This window comes from Xenopus laevis, chromosome 4S (assembly GCF_017654675.1).
Source record: "Xenopus laevis strain J_2021 chromosome 4S, Xenopus_laevis_v10.1, whole genome shotgun sequence".
In the NCBI taxonomy this organism is placed as follows: Eukaryota; Metazoa; Chordata; class Amphibia; order Anura; family Pipidae; genus Xenopus; species Xenopus laevis.
In genome coordinates, this window is record NC_054378.1 from 20158592 (window position 1) to 20180854 (window position 22263).

General features: G+C 40.9%; 1 protein-coding gene across 4 annotated transcripts in view; it reads left to right on the forward strand.

Moving 5' to 3' along the window:
- The window catches only part of ano5.S (anoctamin 5 S homeolog), a 42822-nt gene extending 21067 nt beyond the window's left edge, over nucleotides 1-21755 (forward strand). For all 4 annotated transcript variants that reach the window (XM_041561011.1, XM_018260312.2, XM_041561009.1 and 1 more), the window contains 16 exons: nucleotides 178-462; nucleotides 875-988; nucleotides 1342-1451; nucleotides 2630-2764; nucleotides 2918-3023; nucleotides 3110-3170; nucleotides 3964-4115; nucleotides 8998-9072; nucleotides 11611-11833; nucleotides 13216-13385; nucleotides 14290-14387; nucleotides 14486-14616; nucleotides 14769-14974; nucleotides 15415-15596; nucleotides 16848-16953; nucleotides 20961-21755. In XM_041561011.1, coding sequence (XP_041416945.1) covers nucleotides 178-462; nucleotides 875-988; nucleotides 1342-1451; nucleotides 2630-2764; nucleotides 2918-3023; nucleotides 3110-3170; nucleotides 3964-4115; nucleotides 8998-9072; nucleotides 11611-11833; nucleotides 13216-13385; nucleotides 14290-14387; nucleotides 14486-14616; nucleotides 14769-14974; nucleotides 15415-15596; nucleotides 16848-16953; nucleotides 20961-21185 — 2379 coding nt within the window. In that variant the 3' untranslated portion in view covers nucleotides 21186-21755. The remainder of the gene's footprint in view (nucleotides 1-177; nucleotides 463-874; nucleotides 989-1341; nucleotides 1452-2629; nucleotides 2765-2917; nucleotides 3024-3109; nucleotides 3171-3963; nucleotides 4116-8997; nucleotides 9073-11610; nucleotides 11834-13215; nucleotides 13386-14289; nucleotides 14388-14485; nucleotides 14617-14768; nucleotides 14975-15414; nucleotides 15597-16847; nucleotides 16954-20960) is intronic.
- Nucleotides 21756-22263: the final 508 nt, after the last annotated feature.

A 22263-nucleotide genomic window follows, 5' to 3' on the forward strand; every position in this document is an offset into this window, starting at 1 on the left:
CCCAACAACTAACTGGTTAAATGGTTGATTCCTGCCTTGAAAGGAATATATATTCTATTTACAAATGCCTTAGCTGTCTGTCTGCCCAGAGCATTCCTTCTCTGTATATGTATATGTATGGGAAGGAGCTGCCATGTTTCTTAAATAGGTGCATCACAGAGCGCATTGTTCTTGCAGGAATCGGAAAATGGAAAAACCTACTTTATAAAAATCCACGCCCCCTGGGAGGTCCTAACGACTTACGCTGAAGTCCTTAACATCAAGATGCCGATCAAGGCTGACGATTTAACCGAAGAATCGGGGAACCTCCTGAAAAATGTTCTGAAACCATTCAGACTCCCGCATGAAGTCATGTACCCCGAGCCGGATTATTTCACTGCGCCATTCCAGAAGGGCAAACAGGAGCTCTTCCGTATTGAGGACAGGGAACAATTCTTCACCCCATCTATCCGGAACAGAATTGTACGTAAGGCATCTTATATATAACAAGGTTTTTGATGAAGAGCAAACCTAGAGGCTGTTCCTGCTGAATTTGCTTAGTACAAGGGAATACCTATACTGCCATAGTTTTATGGGATCTCTCTGTACAGACTATGAGCAAACTTAGGGGCTGTTCCTGCTGAATTGTGCTTAGTACAGGGGAATATCTATGCTGCCATAGTTTTATATGATCTCGCTGTAGAGCAAACTTAGGGGATGTTCCTGCTGAATTGTGCTTAGTACATACCTATGCTGCCATAGTTTTATGAGATCTCTCTGTACAGACTATGAGCAAACTTAGGAGGCTGTTCCTGCTGAAACATATCCTGTAATACTGGGTGCTGCAGGTAACTAATGAAATGCTTATGTGACCCTGATATATTTTCTCTTGCAGGTCTATTACATTCTGTCTCGCTGTCATTATGGGGATGAAGAGGGGAAGAAAAAGTTTGGGATTAAGAGACTCTTGAGTAATGGCTCTTACTTGGATGCCTTCCCCCTGCACGATGTACGTATCATTTTTGTGGTTCTGCCCGATGGATTGCACTTTATTGCAAGGAACAGGGAAGCAGAATGAAATGATGAGAGAACGTTGGGCAGGTGCTGAGGTTTTGCCCATAAACACAAAGATTTGATTGAGCAATCTCATTGACTGGGCAGTCATTGCTACAAGTATAGGAGGCAGCGAAGGCCCGAAATGATCCATAGGAACTTCCACTGAGTTTTTAGTCTGATCTAAGATCAAAACTTTGTTGTCCCATCACCATAGCAACTAAAACTTGGTTAATGACTTTATAACACTGTCTGTTATCTCCATCGCTATTTCTGTCTCTCTGACGTTGGCTTTTGCTTCCCCTTCAGAGTCAGTATTGCAAGAAAACAGATGAAAAGAATTGTGAGAGATACACTCTGTATACACACTGGGCAAAGTTTACTCACTTCTATAAGGAGCAACCTCTGGATCTGATTAGGTGAGTGGGAAAGTCTCAAACCCGATGCTGGATAAACTTTTATTATTGGAGGCTTCATATATCTTGGTACAGAACTGATAAGTGGGGTTCAGAGTTCAGGTTCTTCTCTTCCACCTACCCATATGTATAAATACAAATATACAGAGAAGGAATGTTCTGGGCACACAATAAGCTATACCCTCATACAGTACTGTCTAAGGGAATCAATATGGCACCTTCCTCCTCCCATATGTATAAATACAAATATACAGAGAAGGAATGTTCTGGGCACACAATAAGCTATACCCTCATACTGTACTGTCTAAGGGAATCAATATGGCACCTCCCTCCTCCCATATCTATAAATACAAATATACAGAGAAGGAATGTTCTGGGCACACAATAAGCTATACCCTCATACTGTACCTAATGGAATCAATATGGCACCTCCCTCCTCCCATATGAATAAATACAAATATACAGAGAAGGAATGTTCTGGGCACACAATAAGCTATACCCTCATACTGTACTGTCTAAGGGAATCAATATGGCACCTCCCTCCTCCCATATCTATAAATACAAATATACAGAGAAGGAATGTTCTGGGCACACAATAAGCTATACCCTCATACTGTACCTAAGGGAATCAATATGGCACCTCCCTCCTCCCATATGAATAAATACAAATATACAGAGAAGGAATGTTCTGGGCACACAATAAGCTATACCCTCATACTGTACTGTCTAAGGGAATCAATATAACAACAATGGTAGAGTGCTTCCACCCCTCATCATGTACCCTTTGTGGTACCAGGTGCTACACTGGGGGACCCACTCCTGCCATACGGGTAATACATTTATTCACCCCAAACACATACAGAAAAAAGGCAACGTTTCGGACCACTCGGGCCCTCTATCAAGGCTAAAGGGCCCGAGTGGTCCAAAACATTGCCTTTTTTCTGTATGTGTTTGGGGTGAATACATTTTACACTTTTTCAGCATTCAGCGTGCCACTGGAATTTTTCTATCTTTCTAAGGGAATCAATATGGCACCTTCCTCCTCCCATATGTATAAATACAAATATACAGAGAAGGAATGTTCTGGGCACACAATAAGCTATACCCTCATACTGTACTGTCTAAGGGAATCAATATGGCAGCTCCTATGTGTATGTAAAAGTCTTTTATCTCACTTGTAGGAAATACTATGGGGAGAAGATCGGGATCTATTTCGCCTGGTTGGGTTTCTATACAGAAATGCTTTTTTATGCTGCTGTCGTTGGATTTTTCTGTTTTCTCTATGGCTGCATAACAATGGATGACAGTATCAGTAGGTAAGGGAGATGCCATGCTGCTATCGGGGCAGACTATAATGGCAATATAAAAATGTAACATTGAATTCCCCCATTTACCTCCACCTAGTGGCGTGATAGAGAATACCTCCCCACTGAAGCTTTACGTTTTCTTATTTCCCCCCACTACTACAGTAAAGAAATCTGCGACCCCAACATTGGCGGGCAGATCATCATGTGCCCCCTGTGTGACAAACGCTGTGAGTTTTGGAGGTTAAATACCACGTGTGAGCCCTCGCAGGTACGTCAGGGTACTGAAATAAAATCCACTTACCCCTGTCACCGTTTCCGGAAATGACTTTATCTTGTTTTATTCCTTTTACACAGTATTCTCATATGTTCGACAATGTGGCCACCCTGTTCTTTGCCATATTCATGGGGATTTGGGGTGAGTTCCGGATACATTATAATTTATGTTCTAATCCCATCCGACTGGTTTTCCATGGCAACACTGCTCGTCTGCATTTATGTCTAATTAGAGACAGTGCCCCCTGGTGGCCAAATATTTAAACTTCTACAAATGATGTCTGGAGATTGTGCCCCCTGGTGGCAAAATATTTAAATGTCTACAATTTGTCTAATTGGAGACACTTCCCCCTGGTGGGTAAATATTTAAACTTCTACAATTTATGTCTAATTGGAGACAGTTCTCCCTGGTGGCCAAATATTAAAACTTCTACAAATTATTTCTAATTGAAGACAGTGCCCCCCTGGTGGCCAAATATTTAAACCTCTACAATTCCTGTTTTGGATTGTCAAGCAAAGGCTAAACATTCATCAAAATTATGGATACACTGAATTGAGGATTCGGTTCGGGTTTCAGCCAGGATTTGACCTTTTTTTAACAGGATTTGGCTGAATCCTTGTGCCTGGCCGAACCAAATCTGAATCCTAATTTGCATATGCAAATTAGGGGCAGGAAGGGAAATCAGGTGACTTTTCATCACAAATCAAGGAAGTAAAATTTTTCCCCCCACAGTTTCCTTTCTCGACCCTAAATTTACATATGCAAATTAAGAGTTGGTTCGAAATTCACCCAAATTTTTCAAGAAGGATTTAGTGGATTCGGTGCATCCTTAATCAAATTTCAAAACCATACTGGAGTTAATGTAAACATTTACCAGGTCTAGTAACCCATAGCAACAACCAGCAGGTAACATCAACTAGTAACTTGTTTGCAGTGACCCTGTTCCTGGAGTTCTGGAAGAGGCGGCAGGCCCGGTTGGAATATGAGTGGGACTTGGTGGATTTTGAAGAGGAGCAGCAGCAGCTCCAGCTGAGACCAGAATACGAATCCAAGTGCACGGAGAAGAAGAAGAATCCAGTGACTCAGGTAACCTGTGTCTGTCTGGCTTTGCTGTTTATCCAGCATATATATCCCTTGGATCGTTTGGTTTTGGATGGTTTAATTCATTATTATTATCTCTGTTTGGCACTGTGCTTCCATAACCTTGTATCATATAGTTGTGCCATAAGGCATTCTGTTAGTTCAGGCTGTTAGAAGGGGTGAGCAGCATGAGTAAATTGGTTGCACAAGAGAAAAACATGTGTTTAGACTGAGAAATCAGCATTACATAGTTACATAGTTACATAGTTAAATTGGGTTGAAAAAAGACAAAGTCCATCAAGTTCAACCCCTCCAAATGAAAACCCAGCATCCCTACACACACCCCTCCCTACTTTTAATTAAAATTCTATATACCCATACCTATATTAACTATAGAGTTTAGTATCACAATAGCCTTTAATATTATGTCTGTCCAAAAAATCATCCAAGCCATTCTTAAAGGCATTAACTGAATCAGCCATCACAACATCACCCGGCAGTGCATTCCACAACCTCACTGTCCTGACTGTGAAGAACCCTCTACGTTGCTTCAAATGAAAGTTCTTTTCTTCTAGTCTAAAGGGGTGGCCTCTGGTACGGTGATCCACTTTATGGGTAAAAAGGTCCCCTGCCATTTGTCTATAATGTCCTCTAATGTACTTGTAAAGTGTAATCATGTCCCCTCGCAAGCGCCTTTTTTCCAGAGAAAACAACCCCAACCTTGACAGTCTACCCTCATAATTTAAGTCTTCCGTCCCTCTAACCAATTTAGTTGCACGTCTCTGCACTCTCTCCAGCTCATTTATATCCCTCTTAAGGACTGGAGTCCAAAACTGAACTGCATACTCCAGATGAGGCCTTACCAGGGACCTATAAAGAGGCATAATTATGTTTTCATCCCTTGAGTTAATGCCCTTTTTTATGCAAGACAGAACTTTATTTGCTTTAGTAGCCACAGAATGACACTGCCCAGAATTAGACAACGTGTTATCTACAAAGACCCCTAGATCCTTTTCATTTAAGGAAACTCCCAACACATTGCCATTTAGTGTATAACTTGCATTTATATTATTTTTGCCAAAGTGCATAACCTTGCATTTATCAACATTGAACCTCATTTTCCAGTTTGCTGCCCAGTTTTCCAGTTTAGACAGATCACTTTGCAAAGTGGCAGCATCCTGCATGGAACCTATAGTTCTGCACAATTTAGTATCATCTGCAAAAACAAACAACAACGAGGATGTCAATTAAAAGTTTAAACAATATACAGGTATAGGAACCGTTATCCGGAAACCCATTATCCACAAAGCTCTGAATTACGGAAAGGCCGTCTCCCATAGACTCCATTATAATGAAATAATCCAAATTTTTAAAAATGATTTTGTTTTTCTCTGTAATAATAAAACAGCTTGCAAGGATTTATGTAATCTATTCTATCATTTGCAAGCTAACCCAATTTATATCTGATCTAGGTTTACTTTTATTACCAACTTATTACTCATTGTACTAAATTGTTATTTACAGTTATATAATACTTAAAAATGTATGTATTACTTACCTTAATTATCCTGGTATGGATTTTTGTTTGTCATTCTTCATTGTATTTGCCTAAATTCAAAATAAAAATATTGAAAAAAAAAAGAAAACAGCTTGTATTTGATCCCAACTAAAATATAATTAATCCTTATTGGAAGCAGAACCAGCCTATTGGGTTTATTTAATGTTTATATGATTTTCTAGTAGACTAAAAGGGGTTGTTCACCTACAAACACTTTTTTCAGTTTAGTTTATAGTTCAGCAGAAATAAAGACATTTTCCAATTACTTTCTATTTATACGTTTTTCTATTGACCACCTTCCAATGCAGCTCTGGGAGGGGGTCACCGACCCTTTAACTGTTCTATTTAATACATTTAATTGATACATTTGTTATCCTTGTCTCTGCTTAGCAGAATCCCTGTGTTCCCTTAAAGGCAGCTGTTAGAATACACTTGTTGCTAATATTACAAAGTTACTGCTGATAAATGTATCTTCTAATGTAGCCACTAAATGTAACAAATTGTAACAATTCAGATGCTCCTGGATCACTGAGTTGCCAGACTGAAACACCAGAGACAGAATTATTAAACTTTAAACTTCCATTTTGGAAAAACGATAAAAAATAAAAAATGGATAGCATATAAAAAAAATCTTTATTTCTGGTGAACAATCTGAAAACAACTCAACTGAAAAAGGTGTTTGGAAGGTGAACAGCCCCTTTAAAGGATCCCAATTAAGGAAATATCTGTTATCTGTAAAACCCCAGGTCCCGAGCATACTGGATAACAGGTCCTATACCTGTACTGGAATATTTAACTTGCTGTTGTTTTATGATTTAACTTCCCCTTTAGTGCATCTTAGTAATGCGTGAATCCATTTATAGCATCAGTAAACCTTTAAAATAAGGGAATGTAAAACTGATTGAGGGTGCTATTCTAAGCACCTTTGTAATTTACATGTATTATTTATTTTCTTTTAATTCCAAGTTATTAAGGGATACATGTACTGTTATTATGAATGAATTTTGTTCCAAAGAGGCTGCTCTGATGTTCTTCTGCTTAGGAATAAAATTAGAAACCTCTCTCACATCTTTCCTAAGCAGAAGAACATCAGAGCAGCCTCTTCCTTTCTCCTGACAACTTCCTTGACTACTTGGTGGTCAGACTGGTGGGAAACTGACCAGCAGGTGGCAATGTTGGAACAAAACTCATTCATATTAAAGGAATTGTTCAGTATAAAAATAAAAACTGAATAAATAGTTAGCCTGTCTAAAATAAAAAAATGTTTCAAATATAATAAGTTAGGCAAAAATTGAATGAACAAAGACTGGAGTGATGTTTAACAGAACAGAACACTACTTCCTGCTTTGCAGCTCTCTTCGTTTGCACTGATTGGTTACCAGGCAGTAACCAATCAGTGGCTGGGGGGAGGGTCACATAGTACATAACTGTTTGCTTTTGAATCTGAGCTGAATGCTGGGGATCAATTACAAACTCACTGAACTGTTATGTACCATGTGGCCCCCCTTATAGTCACTGACTAAAGGTGGCCATACATGGGCCGATAAAAGCTGCCGAAAGACTGAGTCGGCAGCTTATTGGCCAGTGTATGGGGCCCCCCGACGGGCTTCCCAGATCTCGATCGGATGGGACTAAAAATCCAGTCAGATCCGCCTGTAAAGCCACCATAGGATCTGATCATTGGGCCATAGGGCACACGATTGGATCAGCCCGATATTGCCCACCTCAAGGTGGGCATATCGGGGAGAGATCCGCTCGTTTGGCGACATCGACAAACGAGCGGATCTCTCTGTATGGCCACCTTTACTCAGAGTTAGAGAGCTGAAAAGCAGGAAGTAGTGTTCTGGCTATTAAGTTACACATCCAGTCACTCCAGCCTTTATACATTACCTTTATGGCTAGCTAACTATATTAGAATTTTTTTTTATTTTGGACAGCCTATCTATTTATCCAGTTTTTATTTTCACACTGAACTGTGCATTTAACAGTACATGTATCCCTTAAAAACTTGGAATCAAAAGAAAATAAATAATTTATGTAAATTACAAAAGTGCTTAGAATAGCATCCTCACCAGTTTTACATCCACTTATTTTAAAAGCTTTACTTATCCTTTAAGAAATGTGAAGTATATGAGTGTGTTTAACCACTAATTACTACTCTGTGGCTGCATGTAAAGAGAATTGTATCACTGTTTGCACTCGGTTCGTCTTAGGTACTGGCCAATCATTGCTGTTTATAATGATCCACATCCACTTGCTAAGGTATTCGGGACGCACCAGATCCAAGATTTTGGTTGAGATTTAACCACTTTCTGCAAGATTCTGATCTGGTTGAATCCTTAAAGCCAGACCCAGCTGAGCCGCCCCCCCACCTATATGATCTTGAGCCCCCCAGCTGTCACAGGATCTGCTTCATCTATAGTTATTCACTTATATATTTATTTATTTCCTTCTCAGCATTTATAAATGTGTTCAGGTTTCCCATAGAGTTTGCCTGCACAACCACTATGGCAACTCCCATTCATATATTTGTATTTACATAGTATAATATAAGCTCCACCCCAAGCTGCTACCCTACTGTCCCTTTAAGCCTGATAGGGATCTCTGTTTCTGCTGCTTTTCTAATTGGGCTGGAGATTTAAATGCCAGTATTTTACATTTTTGTAGGAATATGAGCTGTTATAAAACAAACGTCTTGTAACATCCTGGCAAGTGTTCTGGTGCTGGATGTCAGTTCTCTTCTGGGTAAGGCGGTCGAACAAAACAGAGCTGCGCAAAACTAACAAAATTAAAAAATTTTTCCCCTGCTGTTGGATTCATTTCTTTGGAAATTTGTTATTTTTGCTGCGGTAAAAGGAAGAAAAGCCCTTGCTGTGCTTCAAACCCTCCCTGGATCCCCAACCAACGTCCTTTTATCATTAGCTTATTCTCCATTAAAGGAACAATGACCTTGTTTCATTCATTTGCCCCTGGTGCAGGTGAATGCATATGGCAACTCCCTCTTGGTTCAGATTTTATATCACTGGAAAAAAAGCTGTGCCCACCATACAGCCCCCCAAAGGTTATCTATAAGCCAATGAACAACATTTCTTGGGTGCTATGGACAGTGCAGAATGTCCGCGCACCTTTATAGATGCAAGAGAAAACCCTGCAACAGGAATATATATATATATTAAGATTGTTCACAAACTACAACTCCCATAACCCCCTCATTAAGCCCCACCACAGTCCTCTTATTCAGGAACGGTTTGCTGCCAGTGAGGGGCTTCATTTTTATTCACATTTGTCTCTCTCCTGCTCAATTGGCTTCTTCTTGCTTGACTGTTTCAGGAGATGGAGCCCTATTTGCCTCCCTCTAGCAAGGCGGTTCGGTTCTGCTTCTCGGGAGCTACGGTTTTGTTCTGGGTGAGCAACTTTATATTCTTAATCCTTCCCTTAATGTCTGTCTTATTTATTTGTCCCTGTCACTGGGCTGCTGCTGTATGGTGTCTTCAATGGGGGAACAGAGAGTGTTCTGTGCTGCTTGGTCACCCAGGTTAAACAACTGCCTAAAGCTGAAACGTATTATATGTCTATATTGTTTTTACTATGTGCTATTTTAAATTACTTCATTTGTTAAATAGGATAGTATTTTGGTATGTAGTATTTTTTTATTATTAACATGTATTTATATAGCGCCAATATATTTGGTAGCGCTGTTATCAGAGGTTTAGCTGTGTCTGCCAGATTATAGCCTTGATGTTCCCCCTATAACTATGCACGGGTGTCCATTAGTCCTCTACTCTATAGTCATTATAACTCAAAATCTTCCTTCAGAATTGTGCTTAGTACAGGGGAATAACTATGCTGCCATAGTTTTATGAGATCTCCAGACCTGGTTCTGTGGCGAGGCCACAAAGGCCTGGGCCTAGGGCAGCAAATTATCAAGGGCGGTAGGCCGCCCAGCCACATCGCAGTGAGCACCGGGGAGCCACGCACCACGCGTCGATGAGGGCTGTGCGTGACGAAGGAGGCAGGCTCTAGGACCTGGCAGCCTAGGGGTGCCAGACAAGGAAGTCCAGGCGTGGGGATCTCTCTGTACAGACTATGGGCAAACTTAGGGGCTGTTCCTGATAAATTGTGCTTAGTACAAGGGAATACCTATGTTGCCATAGTTGTATGGGATCTCTTTGTGTAGACTATGAGCAAACTTACGGGGCTGTTCCTGCTGAATTGTGCTTAGTACAGGGGAATACATATGCTGCCATAGTTTTATGGGATCTCTCTATACAGACAGGCATAATATACAGCCAAGATAATAAACTTGGCTGTAGCAAGCAATGCCAGTCAGCAGCATTAAGGGCGAATAAGGTCTTGAGCTGTATTAAAATGGGCGTAGGATCACGGGAGGAGGGCCCAATAAAGTCTATGGGCGTCAAAAAAATGTTGTCGCACATTTGTTTTTGACGTGAGACACCAAACAAGTCTATGGGCGTCGTTTCCGCGGCAAAACAAGGTGAAAAAATGTGCCCATCCCTGCTGGTAAGGCCCCATCTAGAATATCCTGTACAGTTTTGGTCTCCAGAGCTCAAATAGGACATTATTGTATTAGAGAGGGTACAGAGAAGGGCAACAAAGCTGGTAAAAGGTATTGAAAATCTTAGCTATGAGGAAAGACTGGCCAAATTGGGTATGTTCACACTGGAGAAGAGACGCTTAAGGGGTGATTTAAAGGTTGTATAAATAAAAAAGGGTGTATAAATATATAAGGGGATTGTATAATAATCTTGCTAATACTTTATTTACCAGTAGGTCTTTCCAGCTGACACAATGTCACCCATTCCGATTAGAAGAAAATATAAATATTGGGAAGGGGTTTGTTACAGTGAGAGCTGTGAAGATGTGGAATTCTCTCCCTGAATCAGTTTTACAGGCTGATACATTAGAGAGGCAAATTGGAGAGGCTTCAGATGGGGTTTTTTCGCCTTCCTCTGGATCAACTGGCAGTTAGGCAGGTTAAAAAAGTTAAAAGGTTGAACTTGATGGACGTGTGTCTTCTTTCAACCTAACTTACTATGTTACTATGTAGACTATGAGCAAAGGCTGTTCCTGCTGAATTGTACTTAGTACAGGGAAATACCAATCCTGGAATAGGTTTATCTTGTCTCTCTGTACAGGCCGTGAGTAAGGTTCTTAGGGGTCTGTCACTTCAGTATAAAATTCTGTTTATGGTTGTCCAGCTTGACCATGCCTATTCTGCCTTCTTGCAAATTAATTATAACACAAAGGGGGGGAGGAGCAAATGGAGATGATGAGAAATGTTTGAACTAGCCAGCCTGAGAGACAATGGCTAAAACTGCACACTGAGCCAATGATCCCTTCATAGAAATTGAAGATGAAGAAGGAACATGCTGCTCTTTTACAATCAATAGCCATGGGGATCCAACACCCCCCCTCTTGCTGGCTCAATTGGCCACTAGTGCAGATTGGTATCTTTTATCAGTGGATTATACAATTTCTTGCTCTTTATGTTAAACTTAATATTATGCTGATGTTTCACCTGGGTACCAGCATGTATTGAAACCATTGTGTATGGGGGTGGGTACGGCTGTGCAGCCATTTCTTTGGTTGGCAGCATCTGATGTTCCCCACGGAAACATCCATCACCCGCAAAGTGTGACAATGTTACTGTTCTGCTGATCTAACTATAAAACTCTCATAAGAATATGTTACACACCTTTTCAATTTGTCATTGGAACCAAACACATACCCATCCACACACACTAAAGTAACCGGCTCTCACTGAGACATCCGCATATTTCATCTTCAATTACCATTTAGCAATAAACTTGACCAGTGACCTCAGTACAACAGCATGGAAGTAAAAGTCTCACCTTTGTGGTCTTCATCCATATGTTCCTCCTGCCGTCCAACTGACTGGCCTTTCTTAAATATTAATTCCAGATTGCGCTGATTATTGCCAGTATCATTGCCATTATAGTCTATCGGCTGTGGGTCTATGCAGCGTTCGCCAGTATCATGGAAAATAATCAAACCCTGGCGCCTGTGAGCAACTTGCTGACTCCTCAGCTGGCCACGTCCGTCACGGCCTCCGTCCTGAACTTTATCACCATAATGATCCTTAACTTCTTGTACGAGCGCGTTGCCATATGGATTACTGATATGGGTAAGTTAAGCTTTGCAGTTAAAATATACCACTGTGTTCAACCAGGCTGTATGAATCTCAGCCATAAAGCAGGGCAGGACTGCTGCTTCCAATGGGGATCAGACAGTATCTGTGCAGCCACTGGGACAGAATGCTCTGTTTTACAGATAGCTAGAATCTCAGCTGCCATAAAGCAGGGCAGGACTGCTGCTTCCAATGGGGATCAGACAGGATCTGTGCAGCCACTGGGACAGAATGCTCTGTTATACAGATAACTAGAATCTCAGCTGCCATAAAGCAGGACAGGACTGCTGCTTCCAATGGGGATCAGATATGATCTGTGCAGCTACTGGGACAGAATGCTCTGTTTTACAGATAACTAGAATCTCAGCTGCCATAAAGCAGGACAGGACTGCTGCTTCCAATGGGGATCAGATAGGATCTGTGCAGTCACTGGGACAGAATGCTCTGTTATACAGATAGCTAGAATCTCAGCCATAAAGCAGGGCAGGACTGCTGCTTACAATGGGGATCAGATAGGATCTGTGCAGCCACTGGGACAGAATGCTCTGTTATACAGATAGCTAGAATCTCAGCTGCCATAAAGCAGGGCAGGACTGCTGCTTCCAATGGCGACTTTTTGGCACAAATACAACTATTATCATGTAGTACTGGTCAGTAACTTTACAACTTTATGTATCACATTGCAGGCTGGGTGCTAAGACAGGGAGACACATCTGTGTTGATATTTCTGTGTCAGTGGGAAGAATCTGCCACATTTCACCCACTGCTGAGAACCTTATTGCACTCACTTGTTAGGATTGTATAACACTGGGCTCTAATATGACTTGTACTTCAGCCGGATGCTGTACCTGCTGCTTGTGGCCTGTAGGTGGCAATGTCACTGCAACAAAAATTTTGTACTGCTGATATGCCAATCATATATATTTGATCCTGTTAGCGACTCAAGGAAAATCCATTCAGTCTCAAGGTTTTAACACAATATTCCCACATTTGTTTCATTTCTATTCTTCACAGAGACCCAGGGGACTGCAGTTCTGATTGGTTGGCAGTTGCTTTATCTTATATCCTGGCTCTGCCTTTCTCTATATAACACAATCTTTCCGCAGTCAAGAAATTACTTATTTTGACAACAGTTTATGAAACAAGAGATTTGCTACGTGTTCAATTTCAAAGGAATGAATCAATTTAGTTTTCACTTGTTGGCTGCAGGAATGTTATTGCTGAGAAGTTGCAGTTGGGGATATTGCATTGAGATAACGCATTGAGATAACAGCCATTAAAATTGCTCAGTGCACATTGCCATAGGGAATAATGGAGTCCTGTGATGCTGGTCATTTAAACAATCCAACCCTCACTCTTTGCTACTCTTATATTTGCAGAAGTCCCAAGGACCCACCTGGAGTATGAGAACCGACTCACAATGAAAATGTTCCTCTTCCAGTTTGTCAACTACTATTCCTCCTGCTTCTACGTTGCGTTCTTTAAGGGCAAGTTTGTGGGTTACCCTGCCGATTACACCTACTTGTTCGGGCAGTGGAGAAATGAAGAGGTGAATGTCTGAGCTGGGCAATTATTGTCTATATGGTGGTGGGAGAAAAAATAAATAAAAAGTAGCGCCCAAATGATCACAATTTGTAAAATGTGAACACTTAGAATAACAAAGGTTGCCACCTGGTGGCTGAAAGGTATTTAGCGCTAGGTCTATACCAGTGGTCCCCAACAGTGACTTGTGAGCGACATGTTGCTCTCCAACCCCTTGAATGTTGCTCCCAGTGACCTCAACACAGGTGCTTAGTTTTTGTTGGCTTGGAGGCATAAGAACAAGGTGTACAGATAATCCTATAGGCTGCCAGTCAACATAGGTTCTACCAGTGGTCAATCACAACCCATAATTGACTCCCTCAGGAACTTTTTTATGCTTGTGCTGCTCTTCAACTAATTTTTTACATTTGAATGTGGCTCACAGATAAAAAAGGTTGGGTATCCCTGGTCTATACAATACTGTCCATAGTACAGCATGTTATCTGAGACCTCTCGGAAACTGCTGCTGCTAAGTTATCTCAACATCTTGAGTCCTTTACTCTCTGTGAGCAGAGGCTTTGAGTGTTCAGAGTCTTTGAGTGGTCTTCAGATATCATGCCAGTATTTGATATAAGAAGATGGTAAGAGACCCCCTACGTCTCATTCCTAAAGTTGAATTGTCCCTGGGGAAATAATCTGCACATTGCTTCCCCACAAGACTTGTTAGGAAGTAGAACACAGATATATGGGCAAGATGAAGGGGTCGTCCCTCATCTGTTGCTTCAACGGAAAACTCCAGAATGCCTCACAACAAAATTAAAAATTCTTATTGCCTATAAACCTTTTGTTCACTTTGTTAGTGTATAGACATTGTTGGTGTATAGACATTCACTAAATGTTCTAGATCTCATAAAGTCTCTATTATGTTGTAGTGTGACCCAGCTGGGTGCCTTATAGAACTGACCACTCAGCTCACCATCGTTATGGCTGGAAAGCAAATCTGGGGCAACATTCAAGAAGCATTTGTTCCGTGAGTAATGACCACCATAGATCATTTGGGTGGGAACGCGTACAATGGATCATTTCCATAGAAACTCTCATCAAACCGCATGTTCAACACCAATTTAGGTGGACGTGGAATTGGTTGAAGCGCAGGAAAGCCAGGAATCATCCAGAAAATCTCTACAACCGATGGGAACAAGATGGCGACCTTCAAAACTTTGGCAGTCTGGGTTTGTTCTACGAGTATCTTGAAATGGGTAAGAAACGAGTTCAAGGGCAATTTGGTATCGGTTGTGACCTGGGATGAATCACATAAGAGCCAATTACAACATGATTGACAATGATCTCATTTTAACCAATCACATTTTTATAATAGTTGATCCCATCTGATTTTGTACTCCTTCTTTAGTGGTTCAGTTTGGATTCATTACGCTGTTTGTGGCCTCCTTCCCGCTGGCGCCTCTACTCGCTCTTCTGAACAACATCCTGGAGATTAGGGTCGACGCATGGAAGCTGACCACATTATTTAAGAGACCGGTAGCTGCCAAGGCGCACAGCATCGGGGTGTGGCAAGAAATCCTGAACAGCATTGCTATTCTCTCAGTTGTAACAAATGTAAGGGCAATTGATTGCCTTGTGGTCTACTTAGACAGAAGGAATCAAGGAGGGGGCAGACAGGGATCTTCTTGGGGACTTGGTTAAAGCAGAGGGCTCAGATTGCTGAAAATGTTGGGGTGTATAGTATGGGTGTAGTTTAAATGCATTGGGACAGAATTGGGTAGATCAAGGTTTCTACAACTTCTCAAGGCAGCCCTGTACTCAGGTGGCAGTTTCAGCAGAAAGTGATGAATGTGGGGTCATTGATCTATCTAGAAGTGCAAGGGCAGTCGTTTTTCTTAGAATCCTTGTGCTTCAATTTAGCCTTTCATGCTCATGACATGACTCTACACATGGCAATGGACAAACAGCAAAGTATCTTATAGTATCTACAACATACCGAAAATTCATATTTCCCCTATCTAAAGGGCCCCCAGTAACTACGGTCTTTTTTTCAGGCTTTCATCGTGGCCTTCACGTCAGACATGATTCCTCGCCTGGTGTACTATTATGCCTACACGCAAGATACAGACACGCCCATGTCTGGATACATTAACAGCAGCCTTTCTGTTTTTAATGTCGCTGATTTTAAGGAGCAGAGCATGCCCACGGAAAATGACATGAACGTCGTCAGCTGCAGGTTGGTAGACACTCTGCTCCTTTTTTGAAGGTTGCTTCATGAAAGAGCTTCCACTTTGGACTTGTCTAAAACTGTAGCCATATACAACCATTATGGACATTGTACCATGTATCTGAAGCCATTTCATGAGCTCAGAATTTTGGCCCACCAAGTCTAAAGACCTCTTCATTAGGGTGTTCACGTGTTTGGAGAGATAACGTTTGGAATATCTCTGATCAATAACTGTGGTAAGTATATGATACTTATGATTGCCTACCTATCTGTGCAAGAAGGAGCATGACCCAAATAGCAGTTATTCTCTCCAGGACATCCTTAGAAACACCTCTAGTATCCACCTGCTTTCCACCTCCTGCTGGCCATGTTTGTACCAAACTGCACCCCCTTTCCACCACCAACAAGACAGAGATCATTCTTAATAGACTTCCTTTGGAATTTGCCTTTGGGAAAATCTTAGCCTAAAGCTGCCCACAAACGGGCAGATCCAACTTCATGCACAACGCATGTCATTAGAGGCCCTTATTTGGCCATTCAGATGACTATTTGTCTGATGACAACTTACAAACTTAGAGATTTGTCATCACGTCAGATCACATTCTCTTTCGTCATGAGTCAATTTTGTGAAGAGATAGCCATCTATTTCATTGAAATTGTCCAAACTGGCCAGTGTTGTGTGTGCAAATAGTTCAGAATTCTTGATTTTGTTTCAGTAGTTACACGTTTAGATTTCTTTGTTTGATTAATTATTTTGCCACCCATATACAGACAATTTTGTTGCCAGTTTGTTTACAAACACCCAATTAAGTCTAAGTATGGGGATCATCCAGTGGTTTATTGGCTGCTGGTTGGTGACATGTTGGTGGTTTTGTTGGTTAATTCCCCTCCAGTCCAATCATATGATTGCTATACAGAGGCTGGTATTGCCTATCAATTACATTTCTGGACGTATTGAACCATGTATGGTGCCAAAACAATGGTTTGTCTCTGATCATTATAAGACCAGCCAGATATCTAATGGATAGCTTTGCAAATCCCTTTGGGCAAGGACTGCATTTGTCGTTTGACACAATCCTCCCCTGAGGAGTCGCATAAGTCTCTGTCATGGTATAATTATTGGTCCAGGGGCTAAACAATCAGAGCATCTGATTTGGGCGGCCAAGTTAGGGCAAGTTTTGGTGACCTCGCCAAATGGATCTGTGGGCGACCAGCTAAAGAATACAAAGCCCTAAGGCTGCTGTTTGCTTAAACCTTCAGGTATCGAGACTATCGCTATCCCCCTGGTCATGAAAAGGAGTACAAAACCACCATGCAGTACTGGCATATCCTTGCTGCCAAGATGGCCTTCATCATTATAATGGAGGTAAGTTTTATTGTTTTCCTGTCAGAAACGAGAAAATCTTTTAGCTGAGAAGACACGTAAAGGCCTAAGTTCTGGGAATACTATCCCACCAATGTTGATGTACAGGGCAGGGAGCACAGCCTCCGGGCAAGTTGTGTACCCTGGAGTGGGCCATGGTTACACCTGCACCCAGTCCTAAACCCACTCAGCCCAGAAGGTAAACCTGCGTTTTGGGGGTCAGCCCATACCTCTCAAAAACGATAACGACCGCTTCGACTCACCACCACTTAGCTGTTCCTCTGTAGTGCCGGGTGCTCAGTCCGCAGTGTCCCCACTGCCAACAGTAATATACGAACAGGAGGACGGCACTCCGGTAAAAAGCAGGTTTTTATTGTAGAGTACTGCAAGGATACATAGGCCTTACGCGTTTCGGGAACACCTTCCCTTAATCATAGGCATACAAAATGGATCGAACACATGCATTATATACTATAGATGTCTAACGACCTCTGTTGGTTATCAGAGTTCTTACAGCTAAAAAATATATACATATATTTTTTCTTGTACTTTATTATGTTTTGTAAATCAATAAAACCAAACACACTCTGTTAAAATATATAAAACCAAAAAGGGGAAAGGGAATTATCTAGCCTTGGAAGTTGCATATAGTTGTCAATTGGAGTTGAAGTGTAGCAATGTGATAATAACTTAAATCCTTACTATAGGATTTATCCTAAGGCAAATCAACTCCTATATAATTTACTTTAAATCGTATTATTTTGATTTTTTTCTCTATATGCTGTATTTATATTTGAATGTACTAAAAGATATATATATGTAAATTGGTGTATGCACGCTCATGTGGGGATGTCAAGGGGAGAAAAAGGAAAAAGGAAAGAGAAGGGGGGGGGGGTTTTGGTATTTATTCATTTTTTGTATATATATAGATTGATCTTAAGGAAATCTTTTATATGTATGTGCGTATACAGTCGGATTCGATCGGAAGCTATGGGTTGGACTTCCATTAATTTATATAGTAGTTATATGAACAGGCTTAGATATCCTAGTGGGTTGTCCTTTTACTCGACCCAGATCTAATAGGTATCTGCATACTCAAATGATACAACCTATAATTCACATATGTCAGTATAGGTAGGTGATATCATATCTAGTGTTTAAGCCCTTTGGTGTTCTCGTTTCCAGTTTTAGGATCCAGAAGGCTTCCCTTAAATTGATTACATGTAGTGGATCACCCCCTCTAAATGGTACCTTTACCTGTTCAATGACTTTAACTGCCAGGTCCTGGATACCTCTCGAGGAACATAGGGCAAAATGTTTACCGACAGGAGAACCCTCGTCCTTTTTATCAATTTCCCTGATATGCTCCCTAACCCTTTCCTTTAAGCAGCGGGTAGTGCGTCCCACATATTGTTTCCCACAACATGTACATTCCAGTAAATAGATGACTCTCTTAGTGTTACAGTTATAAAAGCCATAGTTTTGAAAAGTTCTCCCAGTAACATTGGACTTGAAATCGGATCCTGTGGAGATAACCGTGCATGTCTTGCATGGCATTGTCCGACATCTATATGTGCCTCTAACCGAAAGCCAAGTACTGTTGGTATTAATTGGACCTTTAGTCACCAAACTGGGTGCCAAGATCTTTCCCAGCGTAGGAGCTTTTTTCGAGACATATCTGATGTCTGTCGACTTCAGAGTCTCCGCTAACTTGGCATCATTGTATAAAACTGGAATATGTTTCCTGATGATGCCGCAGATTTTATTATATTCCTCACTATATTCCGTTATGAAATGGACTTGATTCTCCCCTTTAGTAGCGTATGTCTTGGACTTGGATTTAGAATAAGAGCGGGAACCATTTTTATTTATGGAACTCCCTGCTTTATCAAATGATGTCATTACAATCTCCTTAGAGTAGCCCCGCCTACAGAGCCTATCTCCCAGCATTCGAGACTGTTCGTTAAAGGTATCATCTTGACTGCAATTCCTTCTATACCTAACAAACTGGCTATAAGGGATACTGCGAATAGTGTGCTTAGGATGACAACTATTGGCTTTTAGTATCGTATTGCCTGCCGTTGGTTTCCTAAAAATATTGGATTCAATGCCTCCCCTTACATAGTTACCTCTTAGATTAAGATCCAGAAAGTTAATTTCCAGATGGTTGTGCTCAAGTGAAAAAATTAGATTGTGTTGGTTGTCGTTTAAATAAGAATGAAAATCACCAATCAACTCTTGTGGACCACCCCATATAAACAAAAGGTCGTCTATATAGCGGCCATACCATATTATGTGGTGACGGAAGGGGTTTTCCGTTCCATAGACGTGGGACCGCTCCCACCACCCCATATAGAGGTTGGCATAGGAAGGGGCAAATGAGGCCCCCATGGCGGTCCCCCGTCTCTGAAGGTAGAAACCCCCGTCAAAATAAAAAAAGTTGTGTGTTAGCAGATATTCTAAAACTAAAAGTGTGAAGTGAATGAAATCTTCCGTATATTGTTGTGCATCCCTCAATATCTCTGTGACGGCAGTGACGCCTAATGTATGTGGTATCATTGAATACAATGACTTCACATCCATTGTGACCCATGTGTATGTGTCTAACCATTTCACGGTAGACAACTTATCCAACAAGTGACCGGAATCCCTGATAAAAGAAGCCAATTGAGGTACCAGGGGGTTCAAGCAAGCATCCACCCAATCGGAAAGGCCTTCATTGACTGACCCTATACTAGCCACAATGGGTCTACCCTCTGGGGATGACAAAGATTTGTGTATCTTAGGGAGGTGGTGGAAGATCGGGACAATAGGTTGTGTTCTCACCAAATATTCCTTGTCCCGAGGATCCACCACCCCCAATGACACCCCATAAGAAACCAGTTGCTCAATGATTCTCATATATTCATTTTGTGGATTGGAGTGTAATCTTTGATAAGTATCGGAATCACTAAGCTGTCTTTCAGCTTCGGATATGTAGTCCGTGGTGTTCATCACCACAACACATCCCCCTTTATCTGCTTGTCTGATTGTGAGAGCTGTGTTATCTCTCAAAGATTTTATGGCTGCTCTTTCTTCACTAGAGATGTTTTCAAGGGTCCTCCTGGACCTGTCTAAACTCAATTTGGTTAAGTCTCCCTCTACCAAATCTTGGAACGTGTCCATAGAGGGGCATCTGGAATGTAGGGGATAGAAGTTAGAGGGTAATTTAAATTAAATTTAGAGGGATATCTAAGCCTGTTCATATAACTACTATATAAATTAATGGAAGTCCAACCCATAGCTTCCGATCGAATCCGACTGTATACGCACATACATATAAAAGATTTCCTTAAGTTCAATCTATATATATACAAAAAATGAATAAATACCAAAACCCCCCCCCTTCTCTTTCCTTTTTCCTTTTTCTCCCCTTGACATCCCCACATGAGCGTGCATACACCAATTTACATCTTTGTACATCTTTTAGTACATTCAAATATAAATACAGCATATAGAGAAAAAAATCAAAATAATACGATTTAAAGTAAATTATATAGGAGTTGATTTGCCTTAGGATAAATCCTATAGTAAGGATTTAAGTTATTATCACATTGCTACACTTCAACTCCAATTGACAACTATATGCAACTTCCAAGGCTAGATAATTCCCTTTCCCCTTTTTGGTTTTATATATTTTAACAGAGTGTGTTTGGTTTTATTGATTTACAAAACATAATAAAGTACAAGAAAAAATATATGTATACATTTTTTAGCTGTAAGAACTCTGATAACCAACAGAGGTCGCTAGACATCTATAGTATATAATGCATGTGTTCGATCCATTTTGTATGCCTATGATTAAGGGAAGGTGTTCCCGAAACGCGTAAGGCCTATGTATCCTTGCAGTACTCTACAATAAAAACCTGCTTTTTACCGGAGTGCCGTCCTCCTGTTCGTATATTTCAGCCCATACCTCCCTACTTGTCACATCAGCTTAATTCTTAACATTGTTTGTATTTTCCCTGCAGCATGTAGTCTTTCTTTTCAAATTCTTCGTGGCCTGGCTGATCCCTGACGTCTCATCGGAGGTGAAGGCTCGGGTCAAACGTGAAAAGTTTCTGACGCAAAAGATCTTACACGAATATGAATTGGAGATGCTGAAGGAAAAGCTTTGCAACAAGAGCCAACCTCTATCGAATGACAAGGAATTTATAGCCACCAAAGGCAAGGTGGAACTTTCTGCGTCCATGTAGCATTGACCCTAACTGCCGATGGTGACATCTTTTGCCTTTTAGCCCAAAATACAGCCATATTACCTTCTTCAGCACCTCTATATTATGTAGTTATGTTTTGTCTTTTTTAATTTAAGCTATTTTTGTTTAAGAAGTTTTTTTGGGGGAAATTTTTGACTCCATGCTCAGATTTCCATATCAAGGCAGTTGTGTACCCTTTGCCGTACAGAATCGATGTAGACCAAAAATTGGCATTTAGGTAAAACAATGAGTATGTTATAATTAGTGTGGCCCCCAACTGCTGGTGGGACTGGGAAGGCTCACTTTGATAGGCTGCATAGCCTATCAAAGTATATACAAGGTATGGGTGCTCTTGAATTAGGCAGGGAGTACTGACAGCAACAAGAGCATCTCTGGGAGTTTTGGTTCAGCCTCTGATTTTTGGGAGTTGGATACACTTAAGGGTTATTCTGTAGCACAGTTTTCTGAATAATGCATGATAGCATAAATATAATACAGGTATGGGATCTGTTATCCAGAATGCTTGGGACCTGGGGGTTTCCGGATAAATGTTATTGCCGTAAATTGGATCTTCATGTCTTAAGTCTAATAAGGATTAATTATATCTTAGTTGGGATCAAGTACAAGCTACTGTTTTATTATTACAGAGAAAAAGGAAATACAGTAAAACCCCCATTTTACGTTTTTCAGGGGACCAGAAAAAAATAATGTTAAATCCAGGAAAACGTAAAATCAGGGAAATGTATTATGCATCATATATAGGTGGGACCACAAAACAACGATGTAAAATGAGGGAAAACTTAAAATCAGGGGATGCTAAATGGGGGTTCTATTGTAATTAAAAAATGTTTGGATTATTGATTATAATAGAGTCTATGGGAGAGGGCCTTTCCATAATTCGGAACTTTCTGGATAACGGGTTTCCGGATAATGAATCCCATAGCTGTACTGTTAGATTATATCTCCTGTAAGAATGACAAACCCCTTTATTATATATTTTATCGTATACAGTTAGTGGTCATCATCAACCACCAAAATCAATGATGCAAAAAAGTCCCCTTTGCTTTCTCAGGGAAAA